The 19,909-nt window shown below is 46.0% G+C and overlaps 1 protein-coding gene across 1 annotated transcript in view; it reads right to left on the bottom strand.

Annotated features, from left to right (window-relative positions):
* Positions 1-3,100: 3,100 nt before the first annotated feature.
* Positions 3,101-19,909, bottom strand: part of INTS13 (integrator complex subunit 13) — a 397,661-nt gene continuing 380,852 nt past the window's right edge. The window contains exons 16-17 of the mRNA XM_086920218.1: positions 5,376-5,511; positions 3,101-3,553 (exon numbers count right to left, since the gene is read on the bottom strand). Coding sequence (XP_086776344.1) covers positions 3,514-3,553; positions 5,376-5,511 — 176 coding nt within the window. The 3' untranslated portion in view covers positions 3,101-3,513. The remainder of the gene's footprint in view (positions 3,554-5,375; positions 5,512-19,909) is intronic.

Raw genomic sequence — 19,909 nt, 5'->3', positions numbered from 1 at the left:
CACTTGCATTTAATATGCATGCATTGCAAATCCCTATATCTTTCATGTACTGTACCACTCACAGGCACACATACATCACATGCATTCAATATTCACTTACTTCACAGCACTACATTCTGTATTGTATCCTTTACAGGCACACATACATCGAAGCGCAGATACACCACTCATGTGCTATGCACCACTACACTGATGTAGGCCAAGGGTGAGGTAAGCACACAGCAACAGAACTTTAACAAGCATTTACAATGCAATAGGTCTCGCAGCATTAAAGTTTGAGTTATTAGCATTGTGTATGACAATGCGTTGCATAACATTTTTAGCAAACTTTGAATTGGTGAGCAGTGAGAGTGTGTGCAAGAGTATGTTGTTGCTCACAACTGTTATTATTCACACAGCTCTGATGATGCACCTCACGCACGGGGGCTGACTCAGTTATTATTCACACAGCTCTGATGATGCACCTCAGGCACGGGCTCACAGCTGTTATTATTCACACAGCTCTGATGATGCACCTGAGCACGGAGCTGACGCAGGTATTATTCACACAGCTCTGATGATGCACCTCAGCATTGGGCTGAAACAGTTATTATTCACACAGCTTTGATGAGGCATCTCAGCACGGGGCTGCCGGCAGTTATTATTCACACAGCTCTTATGATGCACCTCAGGCACGGGGCTGACGCAGTTATTATTCACACAGCTCTGATGATGCACCTCAGGCACGGGGCTGACAGTTATTATTCACACAGCTCTGATGATGCACCTCAGGCACGGGGCTGACAGTTATTATTCACACAGCTCTGATGATGCACCTCAGGCACGGGGCTCACAGCTGTTATTATTCACACAGCTCTGATGATGCACCTCACGCATGGGCTCACAGCTGTTATTATTCACACAGCTCTGATGATGCACCTCAGGCTCGGGGCTTTCAGTTATTATTCACACAGCTCTGATGATGCACCTCAGGCACGGGGCTGACGCAGTTATTATTCACACAGCTCTGATGATGCACCTCAGGCACGGGCTCACAGCTGTTATTATTCACACAGCTCTGATGATGCACCTCACGCACGGGGCTGACGCAGTTATTATTCACACAGCTCTGATAATGCACCTCAGGCACGGGCTCACAGCTGTTATTACTCACACAGCTCTGATGATGCACCTCAGGCACGAGCTCACAGCTGTTATTATTCACACAGCTCTGATGATGCACCTCACGCACGGGGCTGAAGCAGTTATTATTCACACAGCTCTGATGATGCACCTCAGGCACGGGCTCACAGATTTCAAATTTGAAGGTAAATGAACTACAGTGTAGAATTCGGAGGTCTCAATCGAGAAATCGTCCCCACCGTAAAAGCTATGAAGACATGGAATTTCAAAATGCAGTTGTTAAAATGAGTTAAAACATTAGAACGCGGTTCGATGGAGGAAATTTCTAAACGAGGAAAGGTGTTGAATGATTCAGAAAAACAGAAAAAAAAGTAGAATACATTTTTAACCAGAACTTCAAGTTCCTTACTGGTAAATGCTTCAGAAAATAATTCACTTTAATTTAATGTATTTTATCAAATTTAATTTATGCGGACAAAGAATTGCGTTAGTACGATGCAGATGGCCAAGCCACCTACCGTCATCCGTTTCCACTGGTCTCTGGTCATCTACAACCTACTTTTCGACTACAAACAATAGAAGATTTAACCCCAGTTGCCACCCACTCACTGCCCCTTCCTTCATTCCCCGATCAATGTTAACTACACAACAAGCACTGCACCATTCAACCACCTGACCCAACTCCCCTAACCTGTATCTCTGACATCAACATACCTGCCATCTCACACCGTTACACACACTTGGTTACATTAACCATGATGTCTTGAGCCTGCAGTGACCACCTGTCATATACTTACGGGATCCCTCCGCAAGTTCAGCTTCATGTCCGGCGTCCATAGCTAATCTTCAAACGGACGTTATTGGTCCATCATTTTTAACACTTCCGGGTCACATAATAACCAATACTACGGCTGAACATATACTGGGCGTCATCTACGAGTGGAAAGTACTGGTAACGTGTTAGTTGATCGTAAAATGGACGAAGCAGCTGCAAACTGGAGTGACATCTTCGTAATCACAAGCATGGAAGCGATTACAAAATAAACAAGCATTACCCCTTCCTCCAGCGCTTCCGCCGCCTCCGTTGCTGCTGGTCGTGGTTCCTCCGCAGGCGCCGACGATCGGCCCCAACTCCCCGCTGCCCTGCTCCTCTTCACACCAAGTTGACGAAAACAAAACTTAAGAAGCTGAAGCGCGCAAGTTGGCGAAAACGAAACTTAAGCACGCATTGCAAGGGAATTGTGGCCTGTTCAATGGAGCTCGCGTTCTCGTGCGCGTGGCCCGTTCAAATCGCTTTCTTGGAGAGGAGATGCGCGCGGCCAGGTCCTGTCTCCTGGAAAGCTGAGTCGCTAACTATAGGTCTCTGGCGAGACAGCGCTTTGCGCTGTAAATGCCACGAGACCTAAAAATGAGTGAGCCTGTAGGTCTCACTCCAGTGACATAGGTTAAAAAGGACCTTTTCACTCCTACTGATCATTACACAGTATACTGCCACCAACAAGCTCATGCTACTTAACTCCTGGTGAAGGCAGTAGCCTTCCACCACTATGAGGGTATTGCTCTGGGCTCCCTTCTCGATCCAACAAGCCCGCAATCCGTGGGATAGGCCTATGTCACTGTGCACGCGCATGATCAGTGTTTGCCTAAGACAACACAAATCAGCATTAGGCATTCAGACATCAGTACAGGTGGGCAGGGGTGTATATCCATTACCAAGCGGAGGACTTTCCGCCCCAGCAGAAAGCATTCTGTAACTGCAGCAAGCATGCCAAGATTAGGAATTCTGTACTCATGCTAAAAGCATGGTGTGGAACAATCAAACCTGGCAGGCTATGACTTTTTCAAAATAAGAAAATTAAAAGTGAAGCTTTTTGGTTACCTTATAACTTCAAAAACAGAGTTAACGGAAATTTGCATTCATCTCCAATTTTCAAGATCACATCGAACCGTAAAAATCTGAAAAAGGTTGTACACACAGTGCAATGTAAAATCTTTATATACACATTACAATGAATGTTCATTTCTATCGAAAAAAAGGAGAGCTACATTTTAATAAGAGCACAAAAACCTTTATACATGTAATTTAAAGAAAATTCTTCAGATTTAAAATTATTTATAGCACTTTACATTTGTGAAATTACAATTCAATGACACCAGAAAAAGAGAGATTATTCTTCAATTTGGTGTCTGAACAGAATTCGATTAAGTCTATTCCAGCAATGTTTTCTGAACCTTTGCATTTACAAAAAAAATGTTAAAAGGTGCAGGGGAATAGAAAATACTAAAAAACCAATGGAAACAATGTAACTTCGCGATTGCCTGGAAGTAAAAGCAAGAAGTCCTCTGTACAATATTTGGTAAACACCATATTTACAGTAGCTCAAAAAAGGTTCACTGTCTGCTGGCTTTTCCATTTTCTGTAACTTCCATCCTGAAACACAAAGCGGGAAATTATTCATTATACATATTTTTTTGTTTTGGTACACATAAATATACAGGTAAAGAAACCTTTTTAAGACAACAATTTTTTCTTACAGAAATGTTTGTTCTAAGTAAAATGTGTTATTACATCTGTGCTATGTCACGTAACAAGGAACTTGAGTGAGTTCCAGGTGCATCTATAATTTCACAATGTTAAAAATGTTGAGCGACAGTTCCATGCACATCATCCTCTATGTTAGCCTGGAGGGCAAAGGCTGGAATCTTGTTGGCTGCAAAGTGTAGGCCCAAAACTGAACATACACATTTAAACAAAACCGGGAGCGCATATTTTATTACAAGATGAACACTTCAATATAGCCCCAAGATTAGTTTCGGACCACTCATGTATCAGTCTAAAACTGAGCGGGTTCCATAACGAAGCCGTCCCCCGGAGGTGGCGTTTTAACAGTGTAATCAGACCTCAAGAACACAAAAAAGATAAAGGAGGCCATAACTGACTACCTAAGGCATAACGACTCCCTGGAGATTAGCGAAAACACCCTATGGGATGCCCTAAAAGCAATGGTCAGAGGTACAATAATTGGAATTAAGTAAAAAATGAACAAGAATACAAACCTTAGATTAAACCAACTCGAGCAGGAGATCAAGAGGTTAGAATTAGACCATGCACACGCCACACAGGACAATAAGCTCCTAGCGAGACTAACACAGAACAAATACGAATATAACAAAATCCTGAGCGAGAGAGCAAGGTTGTGGTTCAACAAGGGCAAAGCCCTTAACCTATGCGAGGCCAACAGAGCTGGGAAGCTTCTTGCTTCCTACCTAAAACACAAACTCAACCAAATTGTGGTCTCATCTATCACAGATTCAAGCAATAAAACCCACACAAGACACAAAGGCATCCTCAAGACATTCCAAGAGTTCTACTCAGAACTCTACAGGAATGACCAGACCCTTAACCAAGAGGACGGTACAAAATACCTCGACAGAATCGGGCTGGCGAAGGTAAGCACTGTAGACACAATCAGGCTAGGTCAGGAAATTAGCTGCGCTGAAATTGAAATGGCAGTCAAATCACTGAAGAAAAATAAAGCCCCAGGCCAGACGGGTACACAGCCGATTTCTATAAGAAGTGCATACACTTAGGCTTGTTTTCTAGCTATTGTCCTCTGCTAGATAGAAATGGCACTGTTAATGAAATTGTCCTTTCATGCTTACATCTAGGATGACATAATTATCTGCTAGTAAATTAAAATAAATCGCTAGGACCTGCTCAGTGTGTATAGTTTTCTTTCTTAATTAACTGTATAGTTTATTGAGCGTTATGAAATGAATTGTACTATGGTGTTACAATAGCAAATAAACAAAAGAACAGAGCGCGCCCCATAACGGCTCATAATTTGCCTTTGTTTGCACATTATTTAATCACCCCTCTGCTTTATTTGGTCTTGCACTGCTACCTAATTCCAGTGGCTCTGGTTTTAGAGTAAATTGGAATGCACAGGGCAACAGTCTCAAAATGCTGCAGCCTTGTACTGAACAGAGCAAAAGATGATTATATGATGAAGACAAGTCAGATTACAGGTAGCACAAAAAAAACGAATTTTGTAGAAAACTGAACTCCAAATTAAGAGGAGATCTACTAATAGGGCTTCCTTCAGGTTGGTGTTGAGTCATGGGAATACCATTGAAAGACCGTCTAGGCGAATTTGCCTTCTTGGAATGCGTGCTGTTAATACCACCGATGCATACTTATGTTAAAGAACAGCAAGCTTTATCAACAAATGACATATATCAAAAATACATACCCATTTTCCTCTTTCAGATTTTGGTATAACTCAGCTTTGTTGTTGATAGAGTTTAGACGCCCAGCAAATTCTTGGTGCTTCTTGGAGTTGGCAGTGTTGATTCTATTGCTCCACAGGGAGAGCAAAGACATAGGCCCTACAAAAAACAAAGGTTGGAATGCAAATAAAATAACTGTTATAAAAAAAATGTATTATGCTAATTATTAATTTGTTAAATAGACATATAATCACAGAAATGTGATTTTCACCGACATCTATTTAAAGGTAAATGTTTTAAAAAATAGTGTATATTTACTGTATAAAAAATCTAAAATTTTAACACATGTAAACAGCATCTGTTAAAACTAAATAGTAAAGGCGACATACTCGCACCACACATAATAGTAGAAATAAAAGAAAATATCAAATGGCCCAAAAAAAATTACGTTTTTTTATTCGTTTTGGAACAACTTCTCAAGAAGATCAATAAAACAGATTCAATTCATACAATACAAAATACCATAGCAGTATTATATTTTATCCAAATATATTTACATGACTAAGAACTTTTTTAGCAATTTAAGAACTCAATAGCATTTTAGGACAGTTTGTGGTGCAAGCACAAACATCATGACTTGTTCAGCTGTATTTACATTATTTGTGATGAAAATTAACTGAAGAATCTTCTGCGGTAATCTTACAGCTAAAGATGATGAATAGAACACATTCCAGATGTCGTCCAAAACAATGTCCATCAGTTCGCCCCCCCATTTGCCATTAATACATCTCATTGGAAGGCCGACGCTTCTTAAGCGTAACACATTTTCTCAGTGTATGATCAATTACCAATGACAGACGAGGCTGCCTATCTTTTCAACTCAACCGAGTCGCTTATAAAATTTTATTTGACGATTGCCCTACTTCGCTCTGACGCTACTCTCAGAGACAGTCAATTTAATACATTACTTCATCTGACTTGTACTTGACCAAGAGAATAAATCAGTAAATTAAAAAACTAAGATTCTGTAGTTAATAGTTGAGATCATTTGTACAGTTAAAAGCACAGCAAAGATCTAAATGCAACACCCGCCTAACAATATCTCACCAAGTATTTGATGTGGCAAGAAGAATTTGATAATCTCATCTGATTTCGTCCACAAAAGCTTCATATTGGGCTATAATTTTCAATCGAAGAACCTCACAGGAGAAACTGTTACTCATTAATACAGGAGATTTTTTAAAAGTTTCCTTCCATTTTATGAACAAAACACATCTTATAAGGAATATACTAAACCCCTTATAACAGAGCAGGCAGAACTTTAGTTTCATATACCTTAAAAACTATGCAGTTACAACCATGTCATATTGCCTAGATAGTTTTTCGTTTTATATGGAAGAGATGTCAACTATTCTGGGTGACTACAGTGCAAAGGTACACATCCATTTTTTTTTTTGCAACACCTCGCCAACCTCTTACAGGCCTTCTATATTTTGGAATTAACAATATTTTACATTTCAATACATTTAAAAAACGATTTAAGATTAAATGCAGAGCCGAGAGGCCACAACATAATCCTATAGGAATTAGATCTAATAGAATACGACTGTCTGCATATAGCTGCATTTCAGTGCTTGCTCAGGATTGGTTCTTACACCATTGCTGGGAAGTCACGCATGTAAAAAGCTTTTTCTAAAATAGATACCCATTTTAAGGTTTAAAAGTTTTTAATGCACCCTCGTTGTTGATAGAGCTGAGAGACAGCAAATTCTTGATGTTAGAAGTGTTAAACCAATAAGAGTTCCAATATGCACCCCTGTGTAAGTAATTTCTTGTTATTTATTTGCTTAGTTCTCTGTCTGCTCCCATAAGGATTTGGCACCAAGGACCTGTATGCAGTTCTATCAGCAACTTTAATACACTCCGGGGGTGTTTTTGGCGGGGGGATTGGGAGAGGGCGGCCCAAAAAAAAACTCTGCAAAAAATGCAGTGATTCCACAACGCTCTCGCGGTATTGGAGAAAAGCGTTATGTCAGAGCCTACCACCATGGCTGTACTCATGATCCTCCAGAGACCCCAGTGGCCTGGTGAGCAAAGAAACAATAGATTTAACCCAGCTCTGTGACTGGGGATTAATGTTTTATTTAATCAGCATTCCATCCATCATCTGTTCTTTTTACATTTGTTACGCTAAGTGGGAAGGGTAAGCCCAGGCTATCAATGCAAAAGATCTTACGCAGTATAAGATTGAAATCTCGAATCCTCCAGACGCGTAGAAACGAGCTTTTAGGGTTAAGTACAAAGTCATTAATCAGAAATGTTCCAAATTGAAAAGGTTTATTTCAAACCAATCTTCAGGTCATATTGCATCATATGCTGAATGGTTTATATAAAACATATTCCATAAGGATGGTATCAGAAGTAAATTTCCAACAAGGTCGATTCGTACAATTCAGTCACAAATGCATCCCCTATGCATTTCGAGCAGTGCTCTTTGTCAGGGGGAATATCGCATAGTATGACCAGTACGAGCACCTCGGTAAAACCACGAAACGGGTCTGTAGTACGCTTACTACAGATCAGTTTCACGGTTTCACCGAGGTGCTCGTACGGGTCATACTGTACGAATCTACCTTGTTGGAAATGTACTTCTGATACCATCCTTGTGGAATATGTTTTATATAAACCATTCAGCATATGATGCAATATGACCTAAAGATTGGTTTAAAATAAACCTTTTCAATTTGGAACTTTTCTGATTAATGACTTTGTACTTAACCCTGAAAGCGCGTTTCTACGCGTCTGGAGGATTCGAGATTTCAATCTTACACGACGTAAGATCTTTTGCATTGATTTAAGTTTCAGCACCTCACGGTCAGGAGGTGATCATCTCGACATCCCATACCCTAATTTCCAGGATTTACCAATTGATCACACACAATTACCCTGGAGTGCTGCGGCCCTTTAGTTTTTTCGTTTTAAGCCCAGGCTATGCCACTGGATTCAGGGTAGCCTGGCTAATAAGGGGTGATACCCTGACACTCGTCCTAGGACGCCTATTTTCAGTGCAGGGAGGATTTTGCCTGGCAGTTCGGGCTGGACTGTTCCCATGAGAAACAGGGTCAAGACTGATTTGCATATGGCTGGGTCCAAACTGGAATGGCTTGGCGAGCAAAACAATAATGGATTTAACCCAGATCAGTGACTGGGTATGAAGGTTTGATTTGTTCAGCATTCCGTCCATAATCTGTCCTTTTTGCATTTGTTGCACTAAGTGGGAAGGGCAGGCCCAGGCGTGGGTCCCGTGCTAGCTATGCCACCAGATTCAAACTAGCCTCACTGTTGAGGAATGATACCCCAAAACCAGTCCCAGGATGCTTGTTTCTGGTCCGTGGAGGACCTGGCCCAGCAGTTCGGGATGGACAGTTTCCATGGGGAGCAGAGTCAAGACTGATTGCATATGGCTGGGGCCAAACTGGAATGGCGTGGCGAGAAAAAAAATGGATTTAAGCAAGATCTGTGACTGGGGGGTACATTTTTGATTTGTTCAACATTCCGTCTCTCGTATGTTCTTTTTCCACATTGCTTGCAGACAGTAAAACTCTCATGCGAATACACCACAGAGTAATAAAATGCAGCTAGGAAGCACAGTACAATCTATGCAAAACTTGTCCAAAGAGAAACTATTCACTTAAAATAAACAAGGTCTGAATGTGCTATAGATCATACTGCATGGGGTCTTCCTACTGTGGTGAAAAGTTTACAGATAGCCCATCTTCACGAAGTACCTGGTGCACACAGTCTTCTATGTTAAGTAGAAATTGTCACGCTGAGACAATTCTGTCAAATAACTCAAGGCTGTTTTTAATACTTAGTATTTAGTCCGTAGAATCGTTGTCCTATTGGAAAAGTTTTCTGCAGTACCAAAAAGCTTGAGTAGAACTTGGTGTCACAGGCACTCAGAGTTATTGAACAAGTTACTTACCTTCGGTAACGATATATCTGTAAGAAACATTAGTTAGTGTTAGATTCCTTACCTTAGAATATCCCCAGGCGTCAGTCTGGATCCGGAAACTTTTGCGTAGCAGTACCCTTGCGCGTCGGTAGGCGTCGTCTGCAGGCGTCTCCTGCGGCTCCGCGTCCGTCGTTGGCGTCGTGCGCCGTGATGACGTCGCTGGAGTATATAGACGCCGCCTCCGCGCGCTGACGTCAGTTCTTTGTACACAGCTTTTCCGCGCCAGAAGACGCAGAGCCATGAGAGAACCAACACTGGTGCCATTTTGAAACTAGGGCCCTGAAAGGGATGTCCTTAACCCTAGGTATCAGTTCGCAGAACGGGGAGGATGGGTGGGTTCGGTAAGGAATCTAACACTAACTAATGTTTCTTACAGATATATCGTTACCGAAGGTAAGTAACTTGTTCATCTGAAAGAAACACGTTAGTGTTAGATTCCTTACCTTAGAATAGATACCCCAGCAATACCAACCCCGGTGGTGGGTCTGCGAACCAATACATTCCTACACCAGAAAGTCCTGGAGGACAGAACGGCCAAAGAAGCCATCCCTCCGGACTTGACTGTCCAGGCAGTAGTGCCTCGCAAAGGTGTGCAGCGAGGCCCACGTAGCCGCTTGGCAAATATCCTGCAAGGGGACTCCCCGGCCCAGGGCAGTAGTAGCCGCCGTGGCCCGAGTGGAATGGGCCCTCAGGCCAACAGGAGGCTCCTTCCGAGCCAAAGAGTAGCACGCTTTGATGCAGAGAACGACCCACCGAGAGATGGTCCGTTTATGTACCGCCCGTCCCTTCTTCGCACCCACGTAGCCAACAAACAGTCGGTCATCCACCCGGAACTGGCGTGTGCGATCCATGTAAAATGAAAGCGCACGTTTTGGGTCCAGACGATGGAGCCGCTCTTCATCCTTTGAGGGATGCGGAGGCGGGAAGAAGGAAGGGAGGGTGATGGACTGCCCGATGTGGAAAGCAGAAACTACTTTGGGCAGGAAAGAAGGTCTAGTCCTCAGAACCACCTTGTCAGGATGGATGGACAAGAAAGGAGGTTTGACAGAAAGAGCCAGGAGCTCACTCACCCTCCTGGCAGAGGTGATGGCAACCAGGAAAGCCGTCTTTAAAGTCAGGAGACGGAGAGGGCAAGAATGAAGGGGCTCAAAGGGAGCACACATTAAAAAGGTTAGAACCAGGTTCAAGTCCCACTGAGGCATCACAAACGGAACAGGAGGATACATGTGTGTGATGCCCTTCAAGAATCTCGTTACAATTGGGGACTTGAACAAAGAAGGCTGATCAGGAAGCCTAAGAAAGGCTGAAAGGGCAGAAAGGTAGCCCTTGATAGTGCCCAGAGCAGAGCCCTGCTGGGCAAGAGAGAGAAGGAACAGAAGAACCTCGGAGAGAGGGGCAGAAAGAGGATCCACAGCCTTTGCTGTGCACCATGCCACAAACTTGTTCCACCGACAGGCGTATACCGATTTCGTGGAGGGACGCCTGGCTGCCAGAATTACATCACAGACTTCAGGAGGCAAGTCAAATGGCCTCAACTGCCGCCGCTCAATCTCCAAGCATGGAGGTGGAGACTGGACAGGTTCGGGTGGAGGACCGTCCCCTGTTGCTGCGACAGACAGTCCTCCTGAAGAGGCAGGCGGATCGGGGGACCGACTGACATGCTGAGTAGCTCGGGATACCAGTACCTTCGAGCCCAGTCCGGAGCCACAAGGATAACTTGGGCCCGGTCGCGCCTGATCTTCTTCAGCACTCTGGGCAGAAGTGGTATAGGCGGAAAGGCGTATAACAGACCGCAACTCCACTCGCGCCGAAAGGCGTCGCCGTGCGAGTGCCGTCTTGGAAACTCCAACGCGCAGAACTGATGACATTGCGCGTTCTCTTCTGTGGCGAATAGATCTAACCAAGGCTCTCCCCATTTCCGAAAGAGGCCTTGCGCCACGTCCGAGTTCAGACGCCATTCGTGATCCATCGAGCACCGACGGCTGAGTTCGTCCGCCCTGGCGTTCAGAGAACCTGCCAGGTGTTGAACCGTCAGAGTCACGCCCTGACGTTCCAGCCACTGCCAGAGGCGCAGAGCCTCCTGGCAAAGGGTCCACGACCCCACCCCGCCTTGTTTGTTGCAGTACCACATGGCGGTGGCGTTGTCCGTGAACACCTGCACTACACTCCCGTTGACAAAGGGGAGGAATGCCTTCAGTGCCAGACGAATCGCCCGTAGCTCCAACAGGTTGATATGGAGCCGGGACTCCGCCGGAGACCAGACGCCTCTGATCTCCGCCTCTCCCAAGTGGCCTCCCCAGCCCTGGAGGGACGCGTCCGTCACGACAACGTGCTCCGGTTGGGGAAGGGAGAGGGACTTGCCCCTGACCCAATCGCGGTCCGTAAGCCACCACTGCAGTTGTCTCGCAGTGCCCTCCGAGATCAAGACGTGGTCGGACAAGTTGCCCTGATGCTGGGCCCACTGAAACTTCAGGTCCCACTGCAGAGCCCGCATCCGCCACCGGGCGTGATGCACCAGAAGGATGCAGGAAGCCATCAGCCCCAGCAGCCGCAGCGTCAACCTGACCGAAACCCGGGATAGCGGCTGAAAGATGGTAATCAACGCCTGAATATCCCGGATCCGCCGTTCCGGAGGATAAACCCGAAACTGCGCCGAGTCCAGAACCGCTCCGATGAAAAGGAGCTTTTGAGAGGGACACAGGTGTGATTTCGGCACATTGATGGAGAACCCCAGGTCGTGCAAGAGGTCTGCCGTCATCTGGAGGTGGTGGACGACTGTCTGGGGCGAGCCCGCCTTCAACAACCAGTCGTCGAGGTAGGGGAAGACTGAAACCCCTAACCTGCGCAGATGGGCTGCGACCACCGCCAACACCTTTGTGAACACCCGTGGGGCGCTGGTAAGGCCGAAGGGGAGCACGATAAACTGAAAGTGCTCCTGGCCTACCGTGAACCGCAGGTAACGCCGGTGGGCCGGCAGGACGGGGATGTGAAAATACGCATCCTGCAAGTCCAACGCTACCATCCAGTCTTGCGGGTCTAGAGCAGCCAAGACCTGAGCCAATGTCAACATCTTGAACTTCTCGTTCCGGAGGAAGCCGTTGACGTTCCTTAGGTCCAAGATAGGACGTAGGCCCCCTTTGTCCTTCTTGGGCACCAGAAAGTAGTGGGAATAGCAACCACGTCCTACTTCTGGCCCAGGAACGCGCTCGATGGCCCCCTTGGCCAAGAGGGCCGTAACTTCCTCCTGCAGAAGTTGCAAGTGGTCCCCCGACACACGGTGGTTCTGCGGTGGCATGGCTGGAGGAGTGGTCTCGAAGGGGAGGGAGTAGCCCCTTCGGACGATTTGCAGCACCCACCTGTCCGATGTGATCGTGCACCAGCGGGCGTGGTGATGGCGAACCCTGCCACCCACTGGCGTCACGTGGGCCTGAAAGCACGGACTAGGAGGATTTTGAGGCAGATGCTGCGGGGGGAGATGTGGCCTGACCCCGCCGTTGACCCCGACCGCCTCCACGGCGGTTTCCACGGCCGCCACCGCGTTGAAAAGATTGCTGCGGTGCGTGGCTGGCAGCACGTGTGGGGGCGCCCCTTCCGTGGCCACGAAAGGAGCGAAACGAACCCGTTTGCTGGCGCTGGGTCGAGAGACCCAAGGACTTTGCCGTGACCCTGGAGTCCTTGAAGCGTTCCAGCGCGTGGTCCGCCTTGTCACCAAACAGATGACAGCCATCGAACGGCATGTCCATCAAAGTGTTCTGGACATCTGCCGAGAAGTTGGCGGATCTCAACCAGGCGTGGCGACGAATCGCCACCGTCGTGGACATCGCTCTGCCTAGCGAGTCGGTCGTATCAAGACCACATCGAATAGAATATCTAGCTGCATCCCGGCCCTCAGCTACAGCTTTGCCGAGTTTTGCCCGCACCTCCATGGGGCATTCCGGCAGCAGCTCCGCGACCGTATCCCACACAGAGTGGGTGTAGCGGCCCAAGAGGCAAGCGGTGTTGCAAGACCGCAGTCCTAAACTCAGGGACGAGAAGACCTTCTTGCCATATTGGTCATACCTCTTGGATTCCCGATCGGGCGGGGCCGACGGGAATGCGGACTGGGAGGTAGAGGCCTGGATCACCAGGCTCTCAGGGGTGGGGTGGGTGGACAGGAACTTGGGGTCGTCCGGACAAGGACGGTGGCGTCTGGCCACGTTCCGATCAACAGGCGCACCTGAAGAGGGCCTGGACCACGTGCCCAACAGAACGTCTGATAAGGCTTCATTAAACGGCAGCAGAGGCTCCTGTGGGCATGACCGCGGTTTGAAGACCTCAGTGAGGATGTTAGGCCTCACGGCCGTGACGGGGAGCTCAAGGTTTAAGGCCTTGGCAGCCCTCATCAACACCACTGAATAGGCAGCACCCTCCTCCGATGCCACGGAAGGAGGAGAGACAAAACCAGGGTTAGGAGAGTCATCTAAACCACTGGCGTCCCCCAATCACCTGTCCAGTCCATGTCATACTGACACTCACGTGACAGAGGGTCCTCAGACATCATCACCATAGTCGGTGCCAACCATGTAGACCGGCTCCACGGGGTCGACAGGCCCCATCGGCGTCGAGCCCGGCGTCGAGCGACGCCGGTCCGACTCCGCGTCCGGATTCGGTGAGGGTATGGGGACGGCGCCGCCCGGAGCCGGCGCCGGAGCCTTGAAATAACTTGGTCAAAAGACCGGGTACCGCTCTTCAGATCTGCGTCCACTGGCGTGGAAAAAAGAAGAACTGACGTCAGCGCGCGGAGGCGGCGTCTATATACTCCAGCGACGTCATCACGGCGCACAACGCCAACGACGGACGCGGAGCCGCAGGAGACGCCTGCAGACGACGCCTACCGACGCGCAAGGGTACTGCTACGCAAAAGTTTCTGGATCCAGACTGACGCCTGGGGATATTCTAAGGTAAGGAATCTAACACTAACGTGTTTCTTTCAGATCTTCAATACAAAGAGATATAACATGTTCAAAATATCTCTACCCATCAATGATGCATTAGGAGCACATGTGTTTTGTAAACATAAACCCATTAGCTGGGCACAGGCTGTACAAATTTAGGTAGAAAAGTAATATAGTAGTTACCCGCCACTATGTTGTGCATGGAAAGTTTCACTGTGATCCGTCAAGCGGGGATGAGAAAAAAGGGGGGGACCCCAAAATCCCCACACATTTTTCATAGACTTCTTAAGTCAGCAAAAGCTGCTGAACGAAATCAGACCAAATTTGGCAGGTAGCTAAATCTTGGTACACAGCTTGTGGTTGTTTTGATTTGGTGCACATCCATTCAGTAGTTTTTGAGAAATTAAGGTTTAAAAATCATTGTATATCTGAACGATTGGGTGCGAGGGACTCTCGCAAGAGTCCCTTGGTCCCAATTTAAAAAATCTAGAGTGCTCTAATTGGCCCACGGAGTTTCTTTTTTCCTTAGGCCATCCTGAGGAAGAGAGCGTTCTGATTGGTTGCCAGCGCCATGAGAAAAATGTTGCCGGTAGCCATTACAGGACTCTGGATTTTATACGCTGGTCTGAACTTGTGTAAAAAAAATAATATAAGGGGGCAGGTTAGAGCTACCCTGCCACCCTAGATCCTATTTGGGGTGGGCTGGGGGGGAAGCAGAAGGGCTCCGCTCTGGGGCCAAAATAAAAACAAAAGGGCAATTTTTGCTGAGACCCCGCAGGACTCCAGTGGGTTCACGGCAACAAAAAAAAAAAAGAAATAAATGGCACCCGGGACCACATATTTCTATAAAGGGGATAAGGGGTGTGGCCACCATCCCGAGCCACATTTGGCCCAGGAGACCCGATCCCTATGGGCCTGATTTCATTAATATGGGAGGGGGCGCACGGCTCTCCTCCCTGTGCCTTTAAAAAACAGTGGTTTCCCTTCCTGCACCAGTGCTTTGCAAATCTGCTCCAGGTGGCAGGTGCATTTTTAATATGTTTTCCGGCAAGGAGACAGATCAAGATACAGTTCCCACCCGGAGGGAGTCCCTGGGCCCAATGAGGCCCAATGAGGCCTAGCGGCACCCTTTCATTTAAAATACTTAAGGTTCTGGGCAAGGGTCCCCGAAGGGGGCCACGTGGTCCCCTTCACCTTTAAAATACTTAAGGCCCTGGGGAATGGGGTCTGCAGGGCCTTATGAGGTTCGAGGAAGGGGTCCACGCAGCCCCCCTCCCCTTTAAAAAAAAAGCAATGGGGATGGGGTCCCCAGGGCCTAATAAGGTCGGGGGAAGGCCACTTGCCCCACTCCCCTTTAAAAAAAATAAAAGGCCCTGGGGGATGGGGTTCCCAAAGGCCTACTGAGGCTGGTGGAGGGGGGGCACGAAGTGGGGGACCAAGCTGCCCCTCCCCTTTGAAAAACAATGAGGCCCTGGGTGATGGGGTCCCCAGGGCCAAATTAGACTCTGGGAAGGGGCCATGTGACTCCATCAAAAAAATGAGGCCTTGAGGGATGAGGTCCCTAGTGCCTAATGAGGCTCGGTGAGGGGGGTCACTTGGCCCCCATTCCCTTTCAAATACCTTAGGACCTGTGGGATAGGATCCCCAGGGCCAAATGAGACTAAGGGAGGGAGGCCATGTTGCCCCCTCCCCTTTAAAACAGCATTTTCAATGCAATAGGTCTAGTCTTATTGAAAGTTTCAGCTATTCGCATTGCAAATGACATTGTTTGTTAGATTTTATTTTGTCAAAAAATATCCCATCAGTCAGTAGCATAAGTAATGAAAGAAAATCCACGAAGCAAGAAAAGGGTGCAGTACCACAGGCTGAAACTAGGTGTCTCTGTGGAGTTGTAAAGGGACCTCTATTAGCCATATAAGGTAATGAACCCTTATTTATGCTACTGTTGGGCTATTTGTTTAACAAAAAAAGTAATCGGTCTTACATTAGTTTGAGTTAGAGCTATTGGCATTGTAAATGGCAATGTCTTTTACCGATGTGTTATGGAGTGTATGTATGTTGTATGTTTTGGAATTATGTGGGTTGTATTGGATTAGTTAGTTGTGTAATTGAGTGGCATGGAATTGTGTGTTGTGGATAGGATTTGTGTAGTGGAAATATGTGGCATGGTGTACTGTGGAATTATGTGGCTAGTAATTATGTGGTATTTAGTGTACTGGAATCATGTGGAGTGGGATTCTGTGTTATGTAGTGTAATTATGTGGAATGGCATTTTGTGGTATGTAGTAGAGTTCAATTATGTGGCGAGCTGTTGAATTTTGTGGCATGATGTGGAATTGTGAAGTGTGGATTGGATTTGTGTGGTGTGGACTGTATAATTGCGGTGTGTTGTGTAATTGTGTTGTTGAGCTATAGTGGAATGGTGTTGTGGAGTGGAATAATGTGGTTCAGGGTTGAACTATGTGGTGTGCATTGGAAATGTGTGGAGATGAATTGTGTGGAACTGTGTGGAAAGCGTTGCGTTTTTGTGACAAAAAAGAACAAACAGTTAGGGGCTAAGTTCCAGATCTGTGTGTATGGGTGTTAAAAAAAGAAAGAGTTAGAGGCATTAGTGTTGTAAATGTAAATATCTTACTTATGTGTTATGGACTGGAGTGGATGTATGTGGTGTGTAGTGGAATTATGGAATTATGTGGGTTGGATTAAAATTGTTAGTTGTGGCATTGTTGTGTAGCGTGAATTTGTGAAGTGGAATTATGTGGCATGGTGAGCCGTTGTGAATAGCATTTTGTGTTGTGGATTATTATGTAGTGGAGTTTAATTATGTGGTGTGCTGTTGAATATTGTGGTATGATGTTCAATTCAGTGTTCTAAATTTAATATATGTGGTGTGGAGTGGAATAATGTGGTTTGGTGTTGAATTATGTATTGTGGAATGGATTTATGTGAAGTTGAATAGTGTGGCATGGAACAGTGTGGTGTTCAGGAAAAATATGTTGAATGGAATCATGTGGAATGTATTAATGTGGATTGTCATAATGGGCTTTTGTGGAGTGGATTTATGTGGTATTGAGTAGCATGCAATTAGGTCGAGTTGAATTATGTGGTGTTGAGTGGTATTATGTGGATTGTAATTATGTTGTGTGGTTTGGAATTGTGTGGCTTTGAATTGTATGTTGAGGAATGGTGTGGCATTGTTTTGATTTATGTGGCGCTGAAAGCTTGTTTTCTATCTACAGCAGTGCTGACTGAGTACATGTAAAAGAGCCGTCCCTTTAAAAACTGTGAAAACTTTAAGCAGAAGCTTCAGAAAAACAATGTTAACATTTGTACAATTTCTAGAAAGAAAGCTGCCCTGTTAATAGTTTCCGAGTGAACAGAATTTTTCTTTATTCCAGTAAAGGAGTAGTCCTTTTGTAGAAACCTGTGGGTCATGGTTGTTTGTTCATAACAAATAGCCCAGATGTATTGGTTACATCTAATATGTCCTATTACCTTGGATTTTTAATTATATTGTAGACGCTAAGTTTAAATAACAACTGAACATTTTTACAAAAGCAGCACACTAACCATTATTAAAGAAAAATAGCCTTGGACGATATCATAAGGAAAATGCTACTTACCAGAATGCATCTGTTCTTAGCATGTAGAGCTGCAGAGTAGTACACTGTGCATTAGATCGCCACCTGGTGTTGGGCTCGGATGATTGCAGGTTGTCTTCTTGGAAGTAGTCTTTGCTAGTCCCGATAGGTGACTCCTCCCTTGGACAATACTGCGCATGGGCATCGGCTCCATCCTCAGGTTGTTTTTCGCCATGATGGGAAATGATGGAGTCAGTAGAAGTAAAGAAAAGAAGGATGTCCATGCGTATGCATCTAAGTAAGATGAGAACTGGAACGGATACAAGTCCCGGGGAGGCGGGAGGGCGTGTTCTACTCTGCAGCTCTACATGCCAAGAACAGATGCATACTGGTAAGTAGCATTTTCCGTTCGAGGCATATGAGCTGCAGATAGTACACTGTGCATCGATTGTGCAGCAGTATCCCCTCTAGCAGTGGTCACCTGTATACGTTGCAGTTGTTTGAAAGAGCGTTCTAAGGACAGCTTGGCCTACTGCAGCTTGCTGCCTGGCTTGCACATCAACACAATAGTTTAGTGAAGGTGTGTGGTGTAGACCATGTTTCTGCCTTGCATATGTCCTCTAGTGGTATATTTCCTAAGAAAGCCATAGAGGCTCCTATTTTGCGAGTGGAGTGCGCTCTAGGAGGAACTGTTAGTGTACGTTTAGCTTTTATATAGCATATTTGTATACACTTTACAATCCACTGTGCAATCCCGCCTTTGGAGATGGGGTTGCCTTTGTGCGGAGGAGAGAAAGCGACAAACAGTTGTTTAGTTTTTCGAAATGATTTAGTCCTGTCGGTATAGTAGAGTAGATCTCTTTTAACATCTAGGGTGTGTAAAGCCCTTTCTGCTACTGAGTCTGGGATTTGGAAAAACACAGGAAGCTCGACAGACTGATTGAGGTGAAAAGGAGTGACAACTTTTGGGAGAAATGTTGGATTAGGCCTAAGAACCACTTTGTTGGGATGTATTTGAAAAAATGGTTCTTGTATAGTGAAAGCTTGTATTTCACTTACTCTTCTGAGAGAGGTGATAGCAACAAGGAAAGCAGTTTTCCATGTTAGGAATTGCAGCTCGCATCTATGTAGGGGCTCGAAAGGGGGTCCCATAAGTCTGGTAAAGACAAGATTTAGGTTCCACACAGGAGAAGGAGGCAACCTGGGTGGGATTATCCTTTTTAAGCCTTCTGTGAATTCTTTAATCGCGGGAACTCTGAAGAGACACAGATGTTGTCTGTTCTGTAAATAAGCTGCAATTGCTGCAAGGTGCAGGCGTATGGAAGAATATGCCAAATTAGATCTTTGTAGATGTAGAAGGTAACAAATTATATTCTGGATGGAAGCATCCAGGGGATCAATTTGATTATTTGTCCAATAAATTGCGAAGCTCTTCCATTTAGCAGCATAACACGCACTGGTAGTGGGTTTCCTGGCTTCTTTAATAATGGCCATACAGTCTGGTGGTAGGTTTAAGTAAGTCAAGTCAAGTCAAATAATTTATATAGCGCGCTACATACCCAGAGGGTCTCAGGCGCTTGAAGAAGGGTGGGGAATTACTTGTCGAATATCCAGGTTTTAAGTTGCTTTCTGAATGCTAGGTGGTTCTGAGTGAGGCGAAGGTGAATGGGAAGTGAGTTCCAGGTTTTAGCCGCCAGGTAGGAGAAGGATCTAACTCCCATGGTGGTTTTGTTGATGCGAGGTACAGCGGCAAGGGCTTGGTTGGAAGAGCGTAGCTGGCGGGAGGGGGTGTAGAAGGAAAGTCGTGTGTTGAGGCATTCGGGTCCAAGTTCGTAAAGTGCTTTGTGTGCGTGGGTTAGGAGGCGGAATGTTATCCTCTTATTGACGGGGAGCCAGTGGAGGTTTTTCAGGTGACCAGAAATGTGGTCTTTACGCGGGATGTCTAGTATGAGTCTGGCTGATGCGTTCTGGATGCGTTGGAGTTTTTTCTGAAGTTTTGCGGTGGTACCGGCGTATAGGGTGTTTCC

The sequence above is a fragment of the Lissotriton vulgaris genome, chromosome 1_1 (genome assembly GCF_964263255.1).
Source record: "Lissotriton vulgaris chromosome 1_1, aLisVul1.2, whole genome shotgun sequence".
Lineage (NCBI taxonomy): Eukaryota > Metazoa > Chordata > Amphibia > Caudata > Salamandridae > Lissotriton > Lissotriton vulgaris.
The sequence above is the reverse complement of the archived record's forward strand: the minus strand, read 5'-3'. Positions and strand labels throughout refer to the sequence as shown.